Source organism: Salmo salar, chromosome 05, assembly GCF_965601325.2.
Source record: "Salmo salar chromosome 05, fSalSal1, whole genome shotgun sequence".
Taxonomy (NCBI): domain Eukaryota; kingdom Metazoa; phylum Chordata; class Actinopteri; order Salmoniformes; family Salmonidae; genus Salmo; species Salmo salar.
Genome location: NC_138295.1, coordinates 26,739,717 through 26,765,929, shown reverse-complemented (window position 1 = coordinate 26,765,929; position 26,213 = coordinate 26,739,717). Strand labels below are relative to the sequence as shown.

The 26,213-nt window shown below is 43.0% G+C and overlaps 1 protein-coding gene across 5 annotated transcripts in view; it reads left to right on the top strand.

Moving 5' to 3' along the window:
• Window positions 1-26,213, top strand: part of LOC106604537 (LIM domain-binding protein 2) — a 100,491-nt gene that overhangs the window by 48,790 nt on the left and 25,488 nt on the right. For 4 of the 5 annotated variants that reach the window (XM_014199261.3, XM_082975115.1, XM_014199262.3 and 1 more), the window contains exons 3-5: window positions 9,462-9,634; window positions 23,005-23,127; window positions 26,122-26,205. In XM_014199261.3, the coding sequence (XP_014054736.1) occupies window positions 9,462-9,634; window positions 23,005-23,127; window positions 26,122-26,205 (380 nt within the window). The remainder of the gene's footprint in view (window positions 1-9,461; window positions 9,635-23,004; window positions 23,128-26,121; window positions 26,206-26,213) is intronic. The other variant, XM_082975117.1, reaches the window with a different exon arrangement.

The following is a 26,213-nucleotide window of genomic DNA, read 5'->3' as shown; positions in this document are numbered from 1 at the left end:
TTACACACTCTCTCTCTTACACGCTCTCTCTCTTACACACTCTCTCTCTTACACACTCTCTCTCTTACACACTCTCTCACTCTCTTTTGCTCTCTCTCTTTTATATTCTCTCTTACACACACTCTCTCTCTCTTGCACAAACTTGCTTTCTCTCTCTCTCTCTCTCTCTCGCTCTCTCTCTCTCTCTCTCTCTCTCTCGCTTTTTCTCTCTCAATTCAATTCAATTCAATTCAAGGGGCTTTATTGGCATGGGAAACATATGTTAACATTGCCAAAGCAAGTGAAGTAGATAATATACAAAAGTGAAATAAACAATAAAAATGAACAGTAAACATTACACTCACAGAAGTTCCAAAAGAATAAAGACATTACAAATGTCATATGATGTATATATACAGTGTTGTAACAATGTACAAAAGGGAAAATAAATAAGCATAAATATGGGTTGTATTTACAAAATACAATGTATTTTCTCTCTCTTGCTCTCTTTCTCTCTCTCTCTCTTGCACCCACTTGCTTTCTCTCTCTCTTTATCTCTCTATATATATCTGTCGCTTCCCACTCTATCTGTTTGTAGCTGAGAAAGTAAAATAATTGCTCTCTCCAACACTAAGGGTTGTATTCAATCAAAAGCAGAATCCAGATGCTTATGGAGAGAGTCAAAAGAGAGAGGTCTTCCATGACTGTGGGAATTCATCTTTCATCAATATATTGTTGAGTTTATTTTTGCATCCATCAAGAAATGACGTTTTAGATAATGAAATGATTAGTTTGGCTCACAGCACAGGAGACAGGCCTCCACAGTAAACCTCACACATAACAGCAAACAAACATATAACAGCCGTGGTTGAATAAACACATTATCAACACACAGATGCAATGAAAAGATTATTCAAAACATTTGAAGGTTTCAGCCCACTATTGAAGGCTGTGTTGTTTGGTGATGCAACATTTTAAAGCTGCAGTGAAGCAGATTGTAAAAACATGATGCCCTCTCAGAATTGATAATGAGTTCAAGTGTTTTGGTACTCTTTGGGTTTTAAGTAGAAAAATGACACAAAACACAAGGCATACTTACCGTTTTGTGTTGCATTCAGGGGGATTGTCATGATCCTTGTCAGATGTGTTGCACTCATCCTCCACTTTCCATCTTGATGGAAAAGGGTTTTACAGAGTTGTGTTGTATTGTCAAATACTTTATATAGGAAAAGTAACTTGCTTTTTAACCTCCAATAAATAGCAGACATTTCTTAGCAACATCTCATCCTCTTTCATACTTCGGCCTTGGTATGTTTGCCGAAATTATTATTATTATTTGTCCATGTCTAAATACACAATTTGAGTGATGGAAAAGGGCAAACCACTATAACTCAGCCCTGAATATAGTATTCAAGTTTAAAACCACTATAGCTCAGCCCGGAATATAGTATTCAAGTTTAAAACCACTATAACTCAGCCCTGAATATAGTATTCAAGTTTAAAACCACTATAACTCAGCCCTGAATATAGTATTCAAGTTTAAAACCACTATAAATCAGCCCTGAATATAGTATTCAAGTTTAAACCCACAATAAATCAGCCCTGAATATAGTATTTGTTTAAAAACCCTATAACTCAGCCCTGAATATAGTATTTGTTTACAACCACTATAACTCAGCCCTGAATATAGTATTTGTTTAAAACCACTATAACTCGGCCCTGATTATTCAAGTTTAAAGAATACACTTAGATGGCTCTGCGGTTACCTCTCTTTAAAATGTACAAAACTTTTAAATGATGCTCCTTCGCTAATGTGTTTTGACAATTGTGTTAGGATCTTAATGAATTCACTAATTATAATCTGAGTGGCTTTAGCAGAAGTGTTCACCACACAAAGAAACAGACCTAGAGTGGTGCTATTCAAATCCCCAAACATACAGAGATATGAAAAAGGAGAGAGAGAGCATAGAGGGAGAGAGAGCAGAGAGAAAGAGAGTATGGAGATAGAGAGAGTAGAAAGAGAAAGAGAGAGAGCAGAGAGAGTATGGAGATAGAGCAAGAGAGAGGGAGAGAGTATGGAGATAAAGAGAGAAAGAGAGAGTATGGCGATAGAGAGAGTTGAAAGAGAGAAAGAGAGAGAGCAGAGAGAGTATGGAGATAGAGTGGGAGAGAGCAAGAGAGAGAGAGAGAGAGATCGGGGATAGGAGAGATCAGAAAGAGAGAGCAGAGAGAAAGAGAGAGAGCAGAAAGAGAGAGCAGAGAGAGAGAGAGCAGAAAGAGAGAGCAGAGAGAAAGAGAGACAGAGAGAGAGCACAGAGAGAGAGAGAGCACAGAGAGAGGTAGAGCACAGAGAGAGATTGAATTAAAGTTTTATGACTGATGAATCTTTAATGTTCTGGGAAGTGATTCCCACATTCTAGCTGTGTGTGTGTGTGTGTGTGTGTGTGTGTGTGTGTGTGTGTGTGTGTGTGTGTGTGTGTGTGTGTGTGTGTGTGTGTGTGTGTGTGTGTGTGCGTGCGTGCGTGCGTGCGTGCGTGCGTGCGTGCGTGCGTGCGTGCGTGTGTGTTGGTGCATACAGTGTGTGCATGTGCACATTTTAATGTGTGTGCATGGCTGCTCGCATATAGTCTGTGTGTCGTTAACCCATTCCTCTCTGAACTCCATCGATACTGACAAGAGCTTAACTACTAACAAGACGCTATTATATTATTATGCTGTATATACCATTACGTTGAACAAAAATATAAACGCAACATGCAACAATTTCAAAGATTTTTCTGAGTTACAGTTCATATAAGGAAATCAGTCAATTGAAATAAATGCATTAGGCCCTAATCTATGGATTTCATATGACTGGGAATACAGATGTGCATCTGTTGGTCACAGATACCTTTAAAATAAAAGGTAGGGCGTAGATCAGAAAACCAGTTAGTATCTGGTGTGACCAACAGTGTGACACATCTCCTTCATGCTGAAACATGCGGGGATAACAGCAGAGGAATGGCACAACAATGGCCTCAGGATCCCATCATGGTATCTCTGTGCATTCAAATTGCCATCGATAAAATGCAACTGTGTTCGTTGTCCGCACATGTTGTCTGCACATGTGTAATGATCATGCTGTTTAATCAGCTTCTTGATATGCCACACCAATCAGATGAAAGGATTATCTTGGCAGGTAAAGAAGAAATGCTCACTAACGGATGTAAACAAATTTGCGTACGCAAAATGTAAGAGAAATAAGCTTTTTCTGTGTATGGAACATTTCTGTGATCTTTTATTTCAGCTCATGAAACATGGGACCAACACTTTACATGTTGCGTTTATTTTTTTGTCAGTGTATTTTGTCAGTAAGATCACAGTTGTGAATTGTGAATATTGGCACATTTAGAGTACATCGTATCTTCTGTCCTTTGAGCATCTCAACCTGTCCTTTAAACTTCTACCAGACAGTTTGTCCTTGTTACTGTGCTGCTGCTGCTTGCTCTATAGGGGTCTTAGTTACCTTACATCCCTTTGTGACAAATGTTATCATAAAAAGGGCTATCTAAATAATACATTTATACAAATGATGAACTGATGTTGATTATGTTTATTTCATTGATCAAAGTCTATTTTATGCCACATGGTGTTCGTTCCCTTTCCTTCCATGGACCTTAACCTTTGACCCAGCAGTGACAGCAGTGACAGGTTATATTGGCGTGGACACTCCGCCATCCATTGCATAATCTCAAGGATTATTCCTGCTGGAGCCAGATACAGTCAGACAAGACAAAGGTCGATGGCAAGACCAGTTTGTTTGCTTTGTTAAGTAGGCAAGCACTGATCTCATCAATCATTGATTACAAACTCAGAAAATATGAATACATTAATGAATACATGTTTTTTTCTTGTGTGTGTTGATACCTTTTGTTGTTTCGGTGGCCTTGTCGATATGCTATAACTTTGAACTTTTATACAGATACAGATGGAGCTACATTTGATCACCCTGTTACAGGAGAACTTTCCCGCAGTGCAGGACATTTAAAACTTGTAGTGTATTAGGTGTCAAAAGGCTTTAGACTTGATCTTCCCTTACAAAGAATTTATCAACCCCTACAAAAATGGCCATTAATTATAATTCACATAATAATTCACATTTCCTGTTGCTGCAAGATTATTTTTAAGATCCCATATATGTAACCCGCGGTCCATTGAATCAATGGATAACCTTTCAAACACTTTTGATATTTATACTTTACATCCACTTCAATTTAAAGTCATTTTAGTTACCCAAGCAATGCTTCCAACAATTCTAATAGAAATCGTACATGATATATTCTAGAGTTTTTTAAGTGTCTACCATTTCTTCCTTCCTCCCTAATGCGTTCTTGTCTGCAGTGAGGAAAGCTGCATTTTATGCATAATCACCCTTTGAGTATCTCTCCACTTTCTCACCTTTTTCCATTTTTAATTTGCCCTGACTCTGTGGGATACTCCTCCTATGACTTGTATCTCATCACCGTACTGTCCGTGCTGAGGCAGCTCATTTGATTGAGATGACCACAGGTGACAACACTGAAACTCAAGTTCAGTCAAGTTTATGATCATTTGTTGTATTTTATGTAAATGCTTACTAGGTGAAAAGGCAAAATGTTGGCTTCGTTACTATACTGTTAACTGTAAAACAATGCAGTGGACTAAAATCTTTACTAATTTTTATTGGCAGACTCTATTGAGCTGTTGTGCCTCCTCCACAAGTCAACTGAATGGTTGACCTTTTCGGAAATAGGAGGTATTACATATCACATTCAGCTGTGACTAACTGGACTCAATGACCAGTTAGTCAATTGTATTATGGTTAGTGGTTGATTAATGGTTAATGGTCATTTTCTGTTAGCCCTTTATTCAACCAGGAGATCCCAATGATATAAAGAAGGGAGACTGAAATCTAGCATATAGCATGCTCCCACTACAGTCCCTCTGTGCAGGGTTATATGTGTTGCACAGTGGACTTCACCTTTCTCCTTTCCAGAAACTCCCATCCCTCTCACCACCTTCAACACATCCCTCTCACCACCTTCAACACATCCCTCTCACTACCTTCAACACATCCCTCTCACCACCTTCAACACATCCCTCTCACCATTTTCAGCCCATCCCTCTCACCAGCATACAGTACACCCACAGACACACATACACCCCCCCCCCAGTAGAAACCCAGCCAGCGGCCCCTTCCAGACACCCCTCGTTCTGCTCCGAGCCCAAACAGTTTCTCTCACGTCTTGTTGGCTCAGGATCCTGGCAGCGGTCCTGGGGACTAACTCACGGGGGGAACAATCCCACAAAGTGGCATGAATTAATGTGGCTAATTAACATGCCGTTAATTATTTGTAAATTGTGTGTTTGGGTACACATTACTTGAGAGACATATGTTGCTCGTCATGTTCACCCAAACAAGCGGCAGCTAATCCTATCTCTCGAGTGCCCGCCTCTGAAGATGGGCCAATCAACTTGGTGATAAAAAAGAGAGATGGGAATAAGAGAGATGAGAGATCGAAAGAGCAAGAGAGATGAGAAATAGAGAGAGATGAGAATAGAGAGATGAGTGATAGAGTGAAAGAGCTCGAGAGATGAGAGAGAGAGAGAGGGAGGTGAGAGAGCGAGAGAGAGAGAGGGAGAGAGAGAGAGATGAGAGAGAGAGAGAGAGAGAGATAAGAGAGAGAGGGAGAGAGAGAGAGAGAGAGATGAGAGAGAGAGGGAGAGAGAGAGAGAGATGAGAGAGAGAGAGAGAGAGAGACAAGGGGAAGGAAATGTTTCAAAACCAATGAGTGTTTATTTGTGAGCTTGAGGTTTCCGTCACTGTAGTGGTGTTAATTGTAAGAGGTCATCATTTGAATAACCTTGAAGCTCGTAAAGACTCTCACCATGTCCCTGACCCATTCATTTTGAATAGTACCAAAAAATAAATACGCACACATCTATACCTGCTCTCTCTCACACACACACACACACACACACTCACACACACACACACACACACACACACACAACACACACACACACACACACACACACACACACACACACACACACACACAGCCTAGCTCTGTTACCACCCACAACCCCACCATACCCCAATATAATAGCTTCAGATACTTTGGATCTCTTTGCACTCCGCCTAAAAAAATATGAAGGGGAAACATTGGACTATGGAGCTTGAAATGGTACACTGTTTACCACGCCTGCCATTACACGCCTGCCATTCCGCGCCTGCCATTCCGCGCCTGCCATTCCACGCCTGCCATTCCACGCCTGCCATTCCACGCCTGCCATTACACGCCTGCCATTCCACGCCTGCCATTACACGCCTGCCATTCCACGCCTGCCATTACACGCCTGCCATTCCACGCCTGCCATTCCACGCCTGCCATTCCGCGCCTGCCATTACACGCTCTATCAGTGTGTCTTTGGTGGGGTGTGCAGTGTTATTTTGTGGGATATGTTTTGGTTGAGGCTCCTCATGCAAAGCTTCTACTGAAGCCTCTGGGTAGGTCATGTGTGCTAGAAACATATCTGGGTATCTCTCTTTCCTACCTCTCCCATCTCCTCTCATCTCCTCTCTCTCCCTTCTCCTCTCTCTCCCTCTACCTCTCTCTCCTTTCTCCTCTCTCTCCCACCTCCTTTCTCTCCCATCTCCTCTCTCTCCCTCTACCTCTCTCCCATCTCCTCTCTCTACCTCTCCCACCTCCTCTCTCTCCCTCTACGTCTCTCTCCCATCTCCTCTCCCTCCCTCTACCTCTCTCACTCGTCGCCTCTCTCTCACCCTCTACCTCTCTCTCCCACCTCCTCTCTCTCTACCTCTCTCTCCCATCTCTTCTAGCTCCCTCTACCTCTCTCTCCCATCTCCTCTCTCTCCCATCTCCTCTCTTTCCCTCTACCTCTCCCACCTCCTCTCTACTGAAGCCTCTGGGTAGGTTATGTGTGCTAGAAACATATATGGGTATCTCTCTTTCCTACCTTTCCCATCTCCTCTCATCTCCTCTCTCTCCCTCTCTCTCCCTTCTCCTCTCTCTCCCTCTACCTCTCTCCCATCTTCTCTCTCTCGCATCTTCTTTCTCTCCCATCTCCTCTCTCTCCCATCTCCTCTCTCTCCCATCTCCTCTCTCTCCCTCTACCTCTCTCTCCCATCTCCTCTCTCTCCCTCTACCTCTCTCCCATCTCCTCTCTCCCTCTACCTCTCTCACCCGTCGCCTCTCTCTCGCCCTCTACCTCTCTCTCCCACCTCCTCTCTCTCTACCTCTCTCTCCCATCTCTTCTAGCTCCCTCTACCTCTCTCTCCCATCTCCTCTCTCTCCCATCTCCTCTCTTTCCCTCTACCTCTTCCACCTCCTCTCTACTGAAGCCTCTGGGTAGGTCATGTGTGCTAGAAACATATCTAGGTTTCTCTCTTTCCTACCTTTCCCATCCCCTCTCTCTCCCTCTCTCTCCCTTCTCCTCTCTCTCCCTCTACCTCTCTCTCCCATCTCCTCTCTCTCCCATCTCCTTTCTCTCCCATCTCCTCTCTCTCCCTCTACCTCTCTCTCCCATCTCCTCTCTCTCCCATCTCTTCTCTCTCCCATCTCCTTTCTCTCCCATCTCCTCTCTCTCCCTCTACCTCTCTCTCCCATCTCCTCTCTCTCCCATCTCCTCTCTCTCCCTCTACCTCTCTCTCCCTCTACCTCTCTCTCCCATCTCCTCTCCCTCCCTCTACCTCTCTCACCCGTCGCTTCTCTCTCGCCCTATATCTCTCTCTCTCATCTCTTCTAGCTCCCTCTACCTCTCTCTAACAGCTCTCTCTCCTATCTCCTCTCTCTCCCTCTACCTCTCCCTGCCATCTCCTCTCTCTACCTGTAGCTCTTTCTCCCATTTCTTCTCTCTACCTGTACCTCTCTCCCATCGCCTCTCTCTCCCTCTGCCTCTCTCGCCCATCTCCTATCTCCCTCTACCTCTCTCTCCCATCTCCTCTCTTTCCCTCTACATCTCTCTCCCACTAAGTCTCACTCCCTCTACCTCTCTCTCCCTCTAAGTCTCTCTCCCATCTCCTCTCTCCCTCTACCTCTCTCTCCCTCTAAGTCTCTCTCCCTCTAAGTCTCTCTCCCATGTCCTCTCTCTACCTGTACCTCTCTCCCTCTAAGTCTCTCTCCCATCTCCTCTCTCCCATTACCTCTCTCTCCCTATAAGTCTCTCTCCCTCTAAGTCTCTCTCCCATCTCCTCTCTCTACCTGTACCTCTCTCCCATCTCCTCTCTTTCCCTCTAAGTCTCTCTCCAATCTCCTTAGCAGTCAGCTCCGCTCCTGGTGCTCACTTTCTTTTTCAACTATGAGGGCAGAGCGTCATTTACACACACAGCGACTTGGGGCTGCAGCTCCTCCCTCCCTCTTCCAGCCACTGCTCACCCTCCTTCTTCCTCCCTCCTTTCCCTCTCTCCCTTCCTCCCTCCATCCTCCAGCCACTGCTCACACACTGCCAAACATTTTATATCTTTATTTAGTCATGCTCGGTATTATTGAATTTGAAAAAACATGCCAGTCACGGGTACTTCCTTTCCCTCTGTCCCGCTCCCTCTCTCTCTCTCTCTCTCTCTCTCTCTCTTTGTCTCTCTCTCTCTCTCTTTGCAGTGTCATAACCTCAGGAGCCTCAGCCACTATCATCTTTGGGGGACATTTCTAAATGAAGTTTTATTTCCCTTTCCTTGTTACACATTCACTTCCCAGACAAGCTGATAATGTGATGAAGAGATATAGTTTTGTGATATCGTAATGAAGAGATATCCTGTCTGTTTTGCATAAAGTCACAGTGTATCCTAAAGCATCGTCCTTTCATATCCTCCATTATATTCCTTTAAACAGAGAAATAGTTGACAGAGAACAGAGGGAAGAGAAGAAAGGAAGCCTGAGGGCAAAAGACACTGACATTCTTCTTCCTCCCGTGCTCTCTCTCTCTCTCTCTTTCTCTTGTTTTTGTCAAACTCTAAATCCACGCTGTTCCTGCGCTTTGACTTCTTTTAGCATTCTCTAGTAAACATTTACAGCTTTCCTGTAGCTTTCTCACCAGACTGTCCAGGTTTTGATTGCATGGAATCAATCCCTCACTAAACAGGCAAACAAGTAAATTTTGCAAAACAAATGTTTTGTTACTGTGTGGACACTTCACAACTAGACAAAGGAAAGCAGATCAGTAATGACTAAAACCAGTTAGCATATAGGTACATGGTGTAACACTGTCCATTCACCTATAGGTCTTTGTCAGGTACCTACTCATTATAATAGAGCATGGCTATCATACAAAAGCTAGTTTGTTAAAAACTCAAGTCTACAAATTAATCAATTACTTGATGAGCAAATTATGTATTTTATCCTCTTTTTCCCTCTTTTAAATTGGACAGACACTCACCCTTCACTACTTTAGTCTCATATTTCAACTATGAATAATTTCCCCTCTCTTTTTTTTATTTTTCTCAGCTATCGGACGAACGCTCATCCCGCGCTACTTCAGCACAGTGTTTGAGGGCGGAGTCACTGACCTGTACTATATCCTCAAACACTCCAAGGAGTCTTTCCACAACTCCTGCATCACTGTGGACTGTGATCAGTGCACCATGGTCACCCAGTATGGGAAACCAATGTTTACAAAGGTAAGGTCTGTAATCCTAACCCAGGGGCTGCAGCTGATTGGCTGAATACCCAGGGCGCCAGGTGGTTGGAGTTGTCAACAAAGCAGCATGACAGAAATATGATGCCACGTTTTTGAACTACCGGTAGTTTCTTTGAGAAGATATATAAAGCGATCTGTGCATTTGAACAACAGTATAAATACACCTATTTCACTTTTGCAACCACTGCTGCACATGCTACCACTGTTTTTAACAGATTAGATTATACTATTTAGAACAAGCAGCCAGCTCATGAACGAACGAGTTCACCAGGGAGAACGGTCGTCACTTGTTACCATAGCTACAAAGTCATAAAGCCCACATATTTCTACAATTTCTCTTCTTAAAATGTGATTTTAAACATAACCTTAACCCTGACATTAACCACACTGTTAACCTTATGCCTAACCCTCACCTTAAATGTTGTTTTCCTGACCTTTTACAATATAGATATTGACTTTGTGGCTGTGGTAACTAGTGGAAACCAGGGAGAACGCAATAAGCATTCAGATACAATAACTGAAAACACATTATCTAACTCAGGATAGCTAGCTAGGATAGTATCACAAAGCATGGTGTGCTAGCCAGTTAACTTTCATCACTTCGTATTTCCGAGTTAGTCAGATATTAGTTTAGAAAGACTTGAAATTGGCATGGGAGCTAACTAGCTAGCAAGCTATCGGCTATCAAAGATAGAAAACTGGTTAATTTGACCAAAAAATATTTCAAACTATTTCTCAATGATTCTCAAAATAACTGTAGCTGGCTAATTAATTTGATCTAGCTTTGTGATACACAAGGTGTTATGATGTTTTAGTCCACGCAACATGTTGCCTTGTCACCTACAATAGAACATTATGAACAACATGCGGGTGAACAAAATTGGCCATGCTTTTTTGTCCTACCGGATACACAATGAGAAGGTCCTAGCTAGTGTATCCCTCTGTCCTTCGACTCTTGTTGGATGTAGTTGTCCGGTTTATCAGGTCCCAGGCTTCCATGGCTGTTTTGATTATTTATTCACAAGTTAATTATAATTAGCTTTTTGCTTTAGCACCATCTGTACCTGATAGAGCAGATCTAGTCTCAAGTGCGGAAAAAAGCCGTCCGGCACGAGAGACTCATTGGGAGGAGACTAGAGCAGACCCAGAAGTTCTGACTGAGCAGACGCACATTTGAGTGCCTAAGGACGGTCCATTTACTTTGTACGGTTGTAATTTATGCTATAGTATCCTGCAATTTCATTGGGGCAGCTCCCCTCATAGCAAAAAAGTCCAAGCAATGTTGGCATGGCATGTGCACCCACGGAGGTGGAGCTGCTGCTGCTGGCAGTCACTAAGGGGCAGAGTAGTAGGTAACTACAGCTTGTTTTGAACAATATATTTTTGAAACAGGAAAATGTACATATTTACCGCACTTTTATGAGAATTTAAAACATAATCCATAATCCATAAATTCTATAATATACAGTACAAATTTTAATAAATTACCAATCCCAAGTGGGCCACCGCCCCTAACGCCCTAATGGGCGGTCCGCCGCAGTCCTAACCTGTGTAATTTGGGGTGGCAGGTAGCCTAGTGGTTAGAGTGTTGGTCCAGAAACTGAAAGGTTGCTAGATCGAATCCCCCAGATGACGAGGTAAAAATCTGTCGTTCTGCCCATGAACAAGTCAGTTAACCCACTGTTCCTAGGCCGTCATTGTAAATAAGAGTTTGTTCTTAACTGACTTGCCTAGTTAAACAAATATATGCAAAGCTGTCATTGTAACTTATGCAATGCTGTACACAATTAAAAACAAAAAAACAACTTTTTAAGTGAGAATAGGCATTGGTCTGAAGCCAAAAAAGAAAGGAAATTCACATTAGCGGCACAATGCCTATTCCACCCATGCTCTACCAAGGTTTTCCAGCACACAGCTTTGAGCTACTACAGTATGTTGGTATTGTACTTCAAACTATGTGTAGGCAGGTTGCTTAGGATTCAAACCTTCTCAAACAGCCTAATTCATACTCTTAGAGAACTCTTAGAGAAGGTGCTTCCACAATAATATGATTTGTAAAGTATTGTATTCTCCACACACCACAGTAAGACATTATCCCATTACGCTAACATTTCATGCTTTTCTTTTATAAATGAAAGGTGCTTTGCTTTTAAATGCTTTGCTTTTATACTTACCAGCTCATCAGGCTTGATTGAGATGTTTTGCCTTATAGTAATGTGGTCCATGCCTATATTAGCAAAACATGTAATTGAATTTTTTTATCATAATAACATCCTTTTTTGGTAAATTGGTGCCCAACATAACAATAGGTGGTGGTGTGTTGGACACAGTAGCTCAGATAGGTAGAGCCTGTCTGCATTCCTGATTTCTGTAACTGTTAGCTTACTTGTGTAATATTGAATTAAGCTCAGAACCACTTGTGTCTCAAATAGGATCGTGTTTTCTATCTGATTACCCCCACTGTGTACCGAACCGATTTGGCTGAGGACCCGAGTTTTAGGATTACCTCTGGAGAACAGAACGGACAACGAGAACAGATTGTGGACTGTGAAATGGCTGGTGAATTGCCCTCTTTTCCCCAGTGTGCAAACTCCCTAATAAACTCCCCGTTTGCATTCTAGTTGTGCTCCTTGTGCGTGTTTGGTTATTGAACTTTTGGCGCACTCCCACCTTCTTGGGGCTCATCTAGGGGTGGAGAAGACCTCAGACAGGATCAAGGCACGATTTTACTGGCCGGTGGTGAAGAGAGCAGTGGAAGATTACTGCCGCAGTTGCCCGGAGTGCCAGCAGGTGGCACCAAAACCACTTTCGCAGCCCCTTAACCTCTTACATCTAGACGTTCCGCTAGCGGAACACCTGCTCCAATATCCAATGATGGGCGTGGCGCGAAATACAAATTCCTCTAAAATCCGAAAACTTCAATTTTTCAAACATATGACTATTTTACAGCATTTTAAAGACAAGACTCTCGTTAATCTAACCACACTGTCCGATTTCAAAAAGGCTTTACAGCGAAAGCAAAACATTAGATTATGTCAGCAGAGTACCCAGCCAGAAATAATCAGACACCCATTTTTCAAGCTAGCATATAATGTCACAAAAACCCAGAAGACAGCTAAATGCAGCACTAACCTTTGATGATCTTCATCAGATGACACACCTAGGATATTATGTTATACAATACATGCATGTTTTGTTCAATGAAGTTCATATTTATATCAAAAAACAGCTTTTTACATTAGCATGTGACGTTCAGAACTAGCATACCCCCCCGCAAACTTCCGGGGAATTTACTAACAATTTACTAAATTACTCACGATAAACGTTCACAAAAAGCATAACAATTATTGGTGATGATTATCCAGCCGTGAAAATACTGCCCCCCAGGTTAACCTGTTATGGATAGGGGGCAGTATTTTCACGGCCGGATAAAAAACGTACCCGATTTAATCTGATTATTAGCTTTGGATAGAAAACACTCCAAAGTTTCTAAAACTGTTTGAATAGTGTCTGTGAGTATAACAGAACTCATTTGGCAGGCCAAAACCTGAGAAGATTCTGTACAGGAAGTACCCTGTCTGACCATTTCTTGGCCTTCTTGATTATCTCTATCCAAAACAGGGGATCTCTGCTGTTACGTAACACTTCCTATGGCTCCCATGGGCTCTCAGAAGGCGGCAAAAAACTGAATCGTGGCTTTGCAGGCCCTGGCTGAAAAACATTAGCGCGTTTGGATAGTGGCCGGTCAGAGTACGATGAGACTGAGGCTCGTGCACGAGTCGACTCCATGTTTACTTTCTCTCTCTTTGAACGAAAACCACCACTCCCGGTCGGAATATTATCGCTTTTTTACGAGAAAAATGGCATAAACATTTATTTTAAACAGCGGTTGACATGCTTCGAAGTACGGTAATGGAATATTTAGAATTTTTTTGTCACGAAACGCGTCGGGCGCGTAACCCTTCGTCACCCTTGGATAGTGTCTTGAACGCACGAACAAAACGCCGCTATTTGGATATAACTATGGATCATTTTGAACCAAACCAACATTTGTTATTGAAGTAGCAGTCCTGGGAGTGCATTCTGACGAAGAACACCAAAGGTAATCAAACTTTTCTAATAGTAAATCGGAGTTTGGTCAGGGCTAAACTTGGTGGGTGTCAAAATAGCTAGCCGTGATGGCTGGGCTATCTACTCAGAATATTGCAAAATGTGCTTTCACCGAAAAGCTATTTTAAAATCAGACACCTCGATTGCACAAAGGAGTTCTGTATCTATAATTCTTAAAATAATTGTAATGTATTTTGTCAACGTTTATCATGAGTAATTTAGTAAATTCACCAGAAGTTTGCGGGGGGAATGCTAGTTCGGAACGTCACATGCTAATGTAAAAAGCTGTTTTTTGGATATAAATATGAACTTGATTGAACAAAACATGCATGTATTGTATAACATAATGTCCTAAGATTGTCATCTGATGAAGATCATCAAAGGTTAGTGCTGCATTTAGCTGTGATTTGGGTTTATGTGACATTCTATGCTAGCTTGAAAAATGGGTGTCTGATTATTTCTGGCTGGGTACTCTGCTGACATAATCTAATGTTTTGCTTTCGCTGTAAAGCCTTTTTGAAATCGGACAGTGTGGTTAGATAAAGGACAGTCTTGTCTTTAAAATGGTGTAAAATAGTCATATGTTTGAAAAATGGAAGTTTGGGTTTTTTTGAGGAATTTGTAATTCGCGCCACGCCTATCATTGGATATTGGACCAGGTGTTCCGCTAGTGGAACGTCTAGATGTAAGAGGTTAATTTCCCTACCCATTATTTCAGTCCCTTTCAGCAGGATTGCAATGGACCTGGTAGGACCTCTACCCAAGAGCAACCGAGGGCAACTGAGGTGATTCTGGATTATGCCACCAGGTACCCGGAAGCAATTCTCCTGCACACCATGGCCACCAAGGAATCACACGTGAGTCATGCTCTTCTCCCGAGTAGGCATCCCCAACGAGATATTGACCGACCAGGGCACCCCCTTCATGCCGCGAATCATGAAGGATCTATGCAAACTGATGAAAATAACCCAGTTGCGCACCTCAGTGTATGACTCGCAGACTGATGGGTTGGTGGAAAGATTCAAACAAACCCTGAAACAGATGCTAAAGAAGGTGATGAGGCAGACGGAAAGAATTGGGATCATCTGCTACCCTACCTGATGTTTTCGATCCAAGAAGTGCCCCAAGCGTCAACAGGATTCTCTCCCTTCGAACTCCTGTACGGGAGACGACCCAGAGGACTGCTGGACGTGGCTAAAGAAGCCCGGGAACAGCAACCATCGCCCCACCGGACCATGGTGGAGCACGTGGAAGACATGAGAGATCGGATGGCAACTCTGTGGTCCCTGGTACGGGAACATATGCTGGAGGCCCAGGAGGCCCATGCACGGGTGTACAACAGAGGGGCACAACGAAGGGACTTCTAGCCAGGAGACAAAGTGTTGGTGTTAGTCCCCACCTCAGAATGTACGTTTTTGCCCCAATGGAACGGGCCATACGAAGTCCCTTGAGAAGATGGGTGAAGTTAACTATAGGGTCAGACAGCCGGGACGTAGGCATCTGACCCAGATTTACCATGTGAATTTGCTAAAGAAAGGGAATGCACGTGATGTACTCTACTCTATTTCACCAAAGAAGGCTACCACAGAGACCATGCCGGCGAAGGTGCCACTGGGGGAGCAGCTGAGCAGAGCACAGAATCAGGAGTTGAGGGAGTTGGTCTGCCGGAACCAGGAAATGTTCTCCAGTGAATCAGGACACACCAATCTGCTACAGCACAGCATCATCACCGAAACCGGGAAAAATGTGGAGTTGAGACCCTACCGCATACCGGAGGCAAAGAGGCTATCAGGACTGAGGTAAAAACGATGTTGAATGCTGATATAATCGCAGAGTCGAATAGTGAGTGGTGTAGCCCCATAGTGTTTGTGCCGAAACCAGACAGCACTATTCACTTATGTAATGATTTTAGAAAGGTAAATGAAATCTCAAAGTTTGAATCCTACCCCATGCCCCGAATGTATGAATTAATCGAACGGCTAGGGACCGCCCGATTTATCAGCACGCTCGACCTGACGAAGGGTTATTGGCAGGTGCTCTTAGCTCCCGAGGCACGAGCGAATACTGCTTTCGCCACCCCTGACGGGCTGTTCCATTACAAGAAGCTGCACAGGACCCGGCCACTTTCCAGAGGTTGATGGACCAGATTCTCCGTCCCCATCGTGAGTACGCGGCAGCCTACATCGATGATATTGTGATCCATGGAAGCAAGTGAGAGACACATCTAAACCAGGTGAGCGCGGTACTGCAGGCCTTATGGGAGGCGGGGCTAACAGCGAACCCAAAGAAATGTCGGCTCGGCCTTCAGGAGGCTGAGGTACACGATTGGGAGGGGATGTGTCAAACCCAGGTGAAGAAAGTGGAGGCGATTCGGGACTGACCCCACCCCCTCACCAAGAAGCAGGTACGCACATTTGTGAGGTTGACTAGTTACTACTGGAGATTTATTCCCCACTTTGCCTCCCTAGCCAGCTCCCTGACAATCTGACCAGGAGCCGTCTGCCCGCCCAGGTGACGTGGACCGAGGGGATGGAAAAATCCTTCTAGGACCTAAAGGGAGTACTGTGTTCTGGACCCATGCTGGTGACTCCGGACTTCTCCAAACCACTGGTGGTACAAACCGATGCGCCGAAATAGGGGAGGGTGCCATCCTATCACATCTACAAGAAGGTGAGGAACACCCAGTCATGTACATTAGCCGGAAGCTGTTGCCACGGGAACAAAGATATTCCACTGTGGAGAAAGAATGTCTAGTGATCAAGTGGGCGCTGGAGACGCTGAATTATTACTTATTGGGACGGCACGTCACCCTCGTTACGGACCATGCACCACTGGTTTCGATGTCACGGAATAAGGACAGTAACGCCCGGGTCACCCGCTGGTTCCTATCCTTACAGCCCTTTGTTTCCTCTGTCGTCCACAGATCAGGTACAGCCCATGGAAATGCCGATGCCCTCTCCAGGAGGGATGCTCTAGGGAGCTGGACCGCCTTATATGGACTTCCTGCCCCAACAACGTGAGCCTGTGGATCATTAAGCCAGGGACTTGGGGATAAAGGAGGAAGCGGCCTGCACAAAGGGGCAGAGAACGGAGAGGAAAGCGTGTGTTATGAAGAGAGAAATATCTGTGTGATTTCCCGTTGTGACCTGGACTGTCTGATTACCCCCACTGTGTACCGAACCGGTTTGTCTGAGGACCCGAGTTTTATGATTACCTCTGGAGAACGGAACGGACAACGAGAACAGATTGTGGACTGTGAAATGGTTGGTGAATTCCCCTCTTTTCCCCAGTGTGCAAAACTCCCTAATAAACTCCCCATTTGCATTCTAGTTGTGCTCCTTGTGCGTGTTTGGTTATTGAACTTGGTGACGTGGAAATCCCACACCCTTGAACCTGCTACTATATATATATATATATATATATATATATACACCAGTGTACATAATTGTATAGGCAGGACACTGTAAAGTCCATTATCCCTCTGAGTATGAATTAGGCTGTTTGACAAGGTTTGAATGCTAAGCAACCTGCCTACACATAGTTTGAAGTACAATACCAACATACTGTAGTAGCTCAAAGCTGTGAGCTGGAAAACCTTGGTAGAGCATGGGTGGAATAGGCATTGTGCCGCTAATGTGAATTTCCTTACTTTTTCAGCTTTAGACCAATGCCTATTCTCACCTATAACATATATTTTTTTGTTTTTAATGTGATTTTTTTAAACATTTATTTTAATTTCCATGGAAGGTGATTATGTAACATTATTATACAGTTTAACACGTGCTCTCCTTGTGAACCCTTACAATGTTGTGGGTTTTATTGGTTTTATTTATTGATAAGATCCCAGCTCATAATCCTACTGATCATTGCTCAAAGCAAATTGGCGAGAGCAAGGAAACAAAGACTGAAGCAAATATTTACCATGCGATTAAACAATGGAGCTGGATAGATGACTACAGGAGTGTGAAATATGGATGAGCTGTTCTCAGTTAAAGGGTTTTGAAATATTCTCTCTCGCCAAGGCGAGGTGTGATCGTGAATATATCATATTCATCCACCTCAGTGGAAACGACTTGGGACACACTGAGGGGACAGCCCTGGTGTGTCAGATGAGAGTTGATTTGGAGGTAGTCCTTCCGAATGTTCCCTGGGACAACGGTGGTCTACTCTGACATGACGCAGCTGAGGAGTTGGATGTTCCAGTGGGAGGAGGACATCAACAAGCGCATAGAGATGGCCCAGCTCTCTGTCAACCAGCTGGTGTTTGCATTTCTCCATGACAGGTGCATGCCCACAATCCACCACTTTGCCATAAATCACTGTGTCGCTGGGCAGTACTGTAGGGCAAGGTTTCCCAAACTTGCTCCTGGGGCCCACCCTGGGTTCACGTTTTGGTTTTTGCCCAAGCACTACACAGCTGATTCAAATAATCAAAGCTTGATGATGAATAGGTTATTTGAATCAGCTGTGTAGTGTTAAGACAAAAACCACAATGTGCACCCAGGGGGGCCCAAGACTGAGTTTGGGAAACTTTGCCATAGGATGAAGGCAAAATATCTCCGGAGGCGAAAGCCCAATATTCTGATTTACAAGCGGTAACTTTAACCATTAGGTCATGAATTGTGTTTTTAACACATTGATTTCGACAGAGAATTTAAATGTCTGGAAACGTTTGTTCCAAAATGATTTTGTTCATTCACTCAGTAGTGATTTCACATTTATTTCACATTTATTTTCTCAAAATACAACAGTCTAAAACAGTCAATTTGTTGAAAACAGACTCATTTAATCACATAGTTAAAAAGAATTTCCTTTTTTTGGAGCGCATTATTCTGTATGTAAATCCATGGACACTCCATTTAGTTTTTTTGTGGATGTCCATCATCCATTTGGCATGATATGTTATGAATTACTATTCATATGATAAGTTACGAATTTCAGTTTGTATGATATGTTCCGAATTTCAATGTGTAACTATGTTATGAAATTGCAATACGTATGGTATGTTACAAATTCCAATTTGTTGTAACTAACGTTAGCTAGGCTAGGGGTTAGGGTTAAGGTTAGGAGTGAGGTTAAAGGATTAAGGTTAGGGGAAGGATTAGCTAGCATGCTAAGTATTTGCAAAGTAGCTAAAAAGTAGTTGTGAAGTTGGTAATTAGCTAAAATGCTAAAGTTGATTAGATTTGAACTCTCAACATTTGGGTTGCTAGACATTCGCATTATACGCACATCCTTTTTTGTGATTCGGCTTGTTTTTGAGAACCTTTCCCAAGCCTCATTGCACATTGTACAGTCTCAGGGCACGCAAAAGACAAGCTCCAAAAACACCTAAATATGTACTTTTAGAAATGGACACGCTCTCAGTATAGTGATGTAGATTGATCCCTGATACTGCACAACGAGCGATGAGGAAGTGAATCGCAGCTGGGATAAGTTTCTCAAAAACAAGCCAAAAGTGTCTGGACCCTTCTAAAACAAACCATTTACATAAAACATTTTAGATTATTTCACAAATATGGAAATTCTCCTTTAAGTAACCTTCTGTCTTATGTAACCATACCAAACGTAACATATCATACTAATTTCAGCGTCCCGGATTTTCATTTACTATGTTACATCTAGTCTATGAGACCATGTTGGCAAACGTGATGTTATACCCTGTTCAGCCCCTGCCATGACTACTTTTTCCTGTATCTGTATGGCTGTCTTTGTGACTTATGCAAGGCTGTATACAATGCAAGGCTGTATACAATGCAAGGCTGTCATTGTGACCAAAACACCAAGCTCTTATGTGATTTTATGAAGTTCACTATCAAATTGAAATATTTATTTTAAGTTCGTACCTATGCCATAAGAGTATTTTTTTTTTTTACATTTATAAAATTATTTTTCACAAAGCTGAAGAGAATATACTGCATGTTGGGCGTGTCTCTTAACAGGAGTATCTAGCATTACTTGATTCAGATGGTAAACTGCATTGGAATCTGGTTCTGCAGGCTGTCTTTTGAATTTAAAGTGAGGCTCATGCTAGCGAGAATAGCTACAGAAATTCCTTGTGCCCTGAATGAACACTGCATTGAAGCACACACCATGATTTTAAGGCTGGCCCAATTTTACCCACAATAGTGTTATCATAAAACCTGGCCACCATGTTAGGTGTATAACATACACTCTTAGAAAAAAGGGTTCCAAAAGGGTTCTTCGGCTGTCCCCATAGGGGAACCATTTTTGGTTCCAGGTAGAAAACTTTTGGGTTCCATGTAGAACCCTTTCTCCTATGGGAACAGCCGAAGAACCCTTTTGGAACCCTTTTTTCATTGCAGTGACATTTTCTCAACCAACCACCCCATTCAAGCTTTAACAAAATCAGGAAGGGGAAATTTTGTTCATTAAAATAAATTCCACTAACCGAGCACGTTCCGGGAGCTTCCATCCAGGCTTCTGGCTCTGGAGCGCTGAATCTCAATGAGCTCTCTACCTCACTCCCTCTTCCCTCCCTCCACCCCCCTCCCTCCATCCCCCCATTCCTCATCCCTGGAGAAATCATTCCCGGGCTGCTTCCCTATCCCAGAGGGAAAAGCCCCCGCAATCCCACTGGGAGTAATCTGGATGTGTAAACCCGAAGTATGTGTGCGTGTTTGTGTGTGTGTGCATGTGTGTGTGTGCGTGTGAGGTGGGAGTGTCGGTTTTTGGATGATGGTACCCCCTGCTGTACCCCTATGGTGTCCCAGCACCTCCATTCAACACCCAGCAGGTCCTACTATACCTGGGCTCTGTGGATGTAGCATCGTAGTATCGGGGCCCAGGTCCTTGTTACTGTAGCCCATTGGGCCCTCGCTACCTGTGGGGACAGAAGAACCAGGTGGGGGCTCTGTGGATGTAGCATTGTAGCATCTGGGCTAAGGTCCTTGTTACTGTAGCCCAGTGGACCATCGCTACCTGTGGGGACAGAAGAAAAAGAGTCAGCCTAGTTGATCAGGCACTGATTCTATCTCTCTCTGTTTAATTTTAATTTGTTTTTTTTGTGTAAACTGTTTAAGCAAAAGGATAATTGAATTTAATTGATATGGTTGATGAATTGGTACATAATATCAGTGTAATAACGGTATATTACAGCCTAATACAATGAACACTTGACTATATAATGTATTTCCTGTTATTAACTGTATTACAGCCTAATAGATAATGAATGTATGATGTTTTATAATGTAACTACATGTAACAGATGTGTTATTAATGCTCTATTATGCCCTTATTCATAATGAATATTCTTTCAGTAATATTGATATATAAACCTAATCCATTATGAATTTGGCCTACAGTTGCATCTTATACAGTAGAGAATGATGGGATGCTGTGTTACTCTCAGAATATGTGGTTGAGATCCCTTAGCTAAGCGAATGTGCACAAGATTTATTACAGGCATCTTAAATCAATGGGGACCCTCCAAGGGGCCTTACCTTTTTATGGACAGTGTTTTTATTGACCGGGATTTTCATCCGTTGCCGTACTTTTTGTACTGTCCTGTGAAGTGTCGTGTTGTAAGACTAAAGGTTTTGTTAACAAGCCACTGTAGCCAACCAATATCATAGAGGTGTCGTTTTTAATTGTATCCATCACATTTTGGCTTGAATGTTTGCTGTACAGTTTATGTACACATATGATATAATATTCATACATTTCTTCTGGACAATTTTTCTGTCCATTTAGGGGACCCCTTTTGGCTCAAGTGTACCCCCAGAGGCAAACAATCCGTATAGTTTATTTAACTCCCGTGAAAAGGTTTCATGATGTTTAAAAAAATATTTTAGCATGTGTAGGTCTTTGTGTTAATACCAATGGAAGCGATACAGAATTTCACTTAGCTCTGTAGCCAGTATTATTCAACTCATACTTTTGCACTGTGGCTGGAGGTCAATAGTATGAGAAGCAGCTGGAATCATTTTCAAACTAGAATGAAAGCCCTTTCCATTGTCCATTAAACACTTATGATTATTTTTTAAAACATTACTTCTGTCTAATCCGCATTAATCTATCTAAAAACATACACATTATCGGCCTGAACAGCATCCCTCCAACGACTAACCGTTAAGCTCGATAACTATCAAAAAGTAGTTCCGACTCTTAATCCCAATAGTAAGAATAACTCATGAATACACTATCAAGGCACGCAGAAACATCATCACATTTTAGCCAAGTAGCATAGACTATACTACATCCCCAGAACGCCCTAAATCATATATTCAATGGTAGGAGCTAGTAGAGGAAAAAATATTCCCCTTTTCTCTACTTTTTCTTTTTTTCCAGTATGGCGGAGTGATACCACGTGACCAGGCCTGTATGCCCGCCAGCCTCTTTCTTGTTGATCCTCGGGAGACCATCTGTGCTGGGGGCATTGATTAGAGTGTCTGGTGGGATTACATCTTTTCTGTTGCCATGCCAACTAATCAGCTGATTTTTTTTTGTTGCTGCGCGCTCTATCCCTCCCTCCGGTTGCCACGGCAACGAAACATTGGGAACTGCAAGAGCCCTGACAACACTGAATTCGGCTAAAGGGGCGAATGTGTGTGTGTTTTTTCTGGCTCTCTCATACTCGTCCACACACATACACTCTCTCTCTCTCTCTCGCACACTTTCCATTTTTCTCTCTTTCTCTCTCTCGCTCTCTTGCACACTCTTCCTCTGTCTTTCTCTCTCTCTCTCTCTCTCATAATTGGCAACTCTCTCTGACCCAAAGTTCTTGTGTCTCTGCCGTAAACACACTCCTCTCAACATCATCTTCAAGAGAGTGTGAGGAATGAGAGGAACAAGGACAGCCCAGCTGAATAAGGACAGAGTAAATAATAGTCTGCCCAATTCCAAACAACTTCAACGTATTCCAAAGTGAATGACATCCTGCAGAGCATTAAGAATCGATCCCTGTAATGATTACTCAAATAAACAGACGGCCGCGTGCCAGCTAGCTTAAAATGACTGATCGTAAAAGAAATACATCAATATGGGGAATTATTTTGAAGGTGATGTAAACCGTAGTATACTGTATACTAAGGGCCTTTTATTTTGAAAAGCGCTCTTGAATGAAGCTGAATACTATAGGCCTACATTTGTTACAAAGGTTGTTATGAATGATACTACAAGACTCAGAAAGGTGTCATGCCTGTTCTCATCCAGGTGTTATGAATGCCTTTATGTATACCCCCTTCAGATAAAGTGTTCCCCATCTTTGATGTTGGACAGGTATGCACAGAGGGCCGACTGATTCTTGAATTTGCCTTTGACGACCTCATGAGGATCAAGACCTGGCACTTCACCATCCGGCAATACCGAGAACTCATCCCCCGCAGCATCCTGGCCATGCACGTGAGTGGTGTGACATCATCAACATGGGCCGACTGCACGGCGATAGGTGGTGCTGCCTATGCTGGATAGAGGGTGATGTCAATGCTGGATAAAGGGTGATGCCCAAGCTGGATAGAGGGTGATGACCATGCTGGATAGAGGGTGATGCCCATGCTGTCACAGAAGCCATTATGGCAAGATGCAAACATATACCCTCTATCCAACTCTATGGTTTGACATCATCAACATGCGCCAACCACCACTCACCCATTTTCCATCCAGGTGTATCCTATTCTCGAATGTTAATGAGAATCCTCTTCCTCGGGCTCTTAAGTGGCCCAACTCCACCAAGACACTTAGACGCTATTCATAAGCATATGAATTTAAAAGCTATACAAAGCAGTTTGGAAAGTGTCCCAATTTGGAGGGATTTTATAAACCAATTTATTTGCAGACATCAAAGGAAGGCTTGGATGAAAGAGGGCCCTTGCCTGAGCAAAAAAAAAAACAAGGTCAAATGAATAATCTGTTTAATTCCAGTGTAATGAACATAATAGTCACACGGAGGGAATGGTGAAGTGAGCAACTTATATGTTGTCATAGTTCCATACGTTATACATAGTATATTATATTCAGTAGTGCACAGTCATACTCTAGTCATACTCTAATATCATGAATATGTTTGCATCAAATACATTCCCTGTCTGCATGTCACCTATCATAACCTAAACACACCTACCTCGAAGTGTGCAACACTGAAACTTTTTCTTCAGCCCCATGGGCCTAAAGGTGTATTTAAGAAGTAGTTTTCCCTGAATAGCCAGCCTCCTTCTTTTTGCCAAATCTTTATATGAAATTCACACACGATTAAATTGGCCCCTGTGGGTATTCCCACTAATTTCAGGAGAGTAGGGTATTGTGGGCCTTGGACGGATATTTCACAGGCATTCGAGTGATGTGTAAAAGTGAGTTAGCTCTTTTGATCATAGCCTCGACTAATGAAAAGTGTAGAGAGAGTGGAAGTGAGAAGACTGAATTTAGACAGACACAATTGTGCTAGTTTGTGTGTGCATGCACATTGCCCCCAGACATTCACACACAGACATAGACACAAACACACACATACACACATATACACACGCACACAAACACACACATTTTGCAGGCTTTGTTATAAAATTCTAAACATAATTTTTTTTTGCTCAAACATTCATTTCTTGTAAAAGCACACATTTTGGATTGGAAAAATACGTGTTGTGGGTATTTCATAGTTTCACCCCACTGGACAAAAGCTGGATGAATCAATGTTGTTGTCACATCATTTCATACAAAATATAAAATGTGATGGTGTTGAATCAATGTGGAAAAGTGATTGGATTTGAAAACAGATTTGTATTTTATCCCCTTTTTCTCCCCAATTTTGATCTTGTCTCATCACTGCAACCTCTCAACCGGCTCAGGAGGTGAAGGTCAAGTCATGCGTCCTCCGAAACATGACCCGCCAAACCGCGCTTCTTAACACCCGCCCACTTAATCCCAGAAGCCAGCCACAACAATTTGTCAGAGGAAACACCGTTCACCTGACGACCGAGGTCAGCCTGCAGGCTCCCGCCCCACCACAAGGAGTCGCTAGAGCACGATGAGTAAAGCCCCCTCGGCCAAACCCTCCCCTAACCCGAACGACGGTGGGCCAATTGTGCGCCTATGGGACTCCCGATCACGGCTGGTTGTGATACAGCCTGGGATCGAACCCGGGTCTATAGTGATGCCTCTAGCACAGCGATGCAGTGCCTTAGACTGCTGCGCCACTCGGGAGGCCCATTTCATATTTTTGTCACCCAACTTTTAACCTAAATTCAATGAAATTATGAAATAATTTTGGGATTTCACATTAAATTCACGTTAGTTGACAACTCAACCAAATGTAAATCAGAACTAGACGTTGAGCTGACGTCTGCCCAGTGGGACAGTTCTGTTGGTATTTCAAGGCTAGTGTATTCTGACACTGAATTTTTGAATGGGTATTCAATGTAGTTGTTGATGACCATAGTTGAGAATGTATTTGACACCTCTTGGAGTCACAGGTTCTCACAACACTAAGCTGTAGTCAGGTGGCTTCTTGATATTGCTATTTAGTTTCAAATTTCAAATCATACTCTAACATAAACCGATTTTTAGATGTATTTTTTTCCATCGTCCTTCTTTCCTGACTTTCTCTACACCAAGTAAAGCCCCCTCGGCCAAACCCTCCCCTAACCCGAACGACGGTGGGCCAATTGTGCGCCTATGGGACTCCCGATCACGGCTGGTTGTGATACAGCCTGGGATCGAACCCGGGTCTATAGTGATGCCTCTAGCACAGCGATGCAGTGCCTTAGACTGCTGCGCCACTCGGGAGGCCCATTTCATATTTTTGTCACCCAACTTTTAACCTAAATTCAATGAAATTATGAAATAATTTTGGGATTTCACATTAAATTCACGTTAGTTGACAACTCAACCAAATGTAAATCAGAACTAGACGTTGAGCTGACGTCTGCCCAGTGGGACAGTTCTGTTGGTATTTCAAGGCTAGTGTATTCTGACACTGAATTTTTGAATGGGTATTCAATGTAGTTGTTGATGACCATAGTTGAGAATGTATTTGACACCTCTTGGAGTCACAGGTTCTCACAACACTAAGCTGTAGTCAGGTGGCTTCTTGATATTGCTATTTAGTTTCAAATTTGAAATCATACTCTAACATAAACCGATTTTTAGATGTATTTTTTTCCATCGTCCTTCTTTCCTGACTTTCTCTACACCAAGATTCAACTGGAAATTAGTGTGTTTTGAATGGAAGCAGAGCCAGGCTTCTCATCTGTCTTTTGTTTAGTCAATAAACAGCATTTTCAGACTGAAGACATCTATTATATAAAAGAGTTCTAACAAATTAATATTAGTAGTTAATATTAATGCAAACTGTATGTTGCCCCCCCCCCCCCCCCCCCCTGCTCCCCCTCCTTCAACCCTTAGGCACAAGACCCCCAGGTTCTGGAACAGCTCTCCAAAAACATCACCCGCATGGGGCTGACCAACTTCACCCTCAACTACCTCAGGGTAAGAGC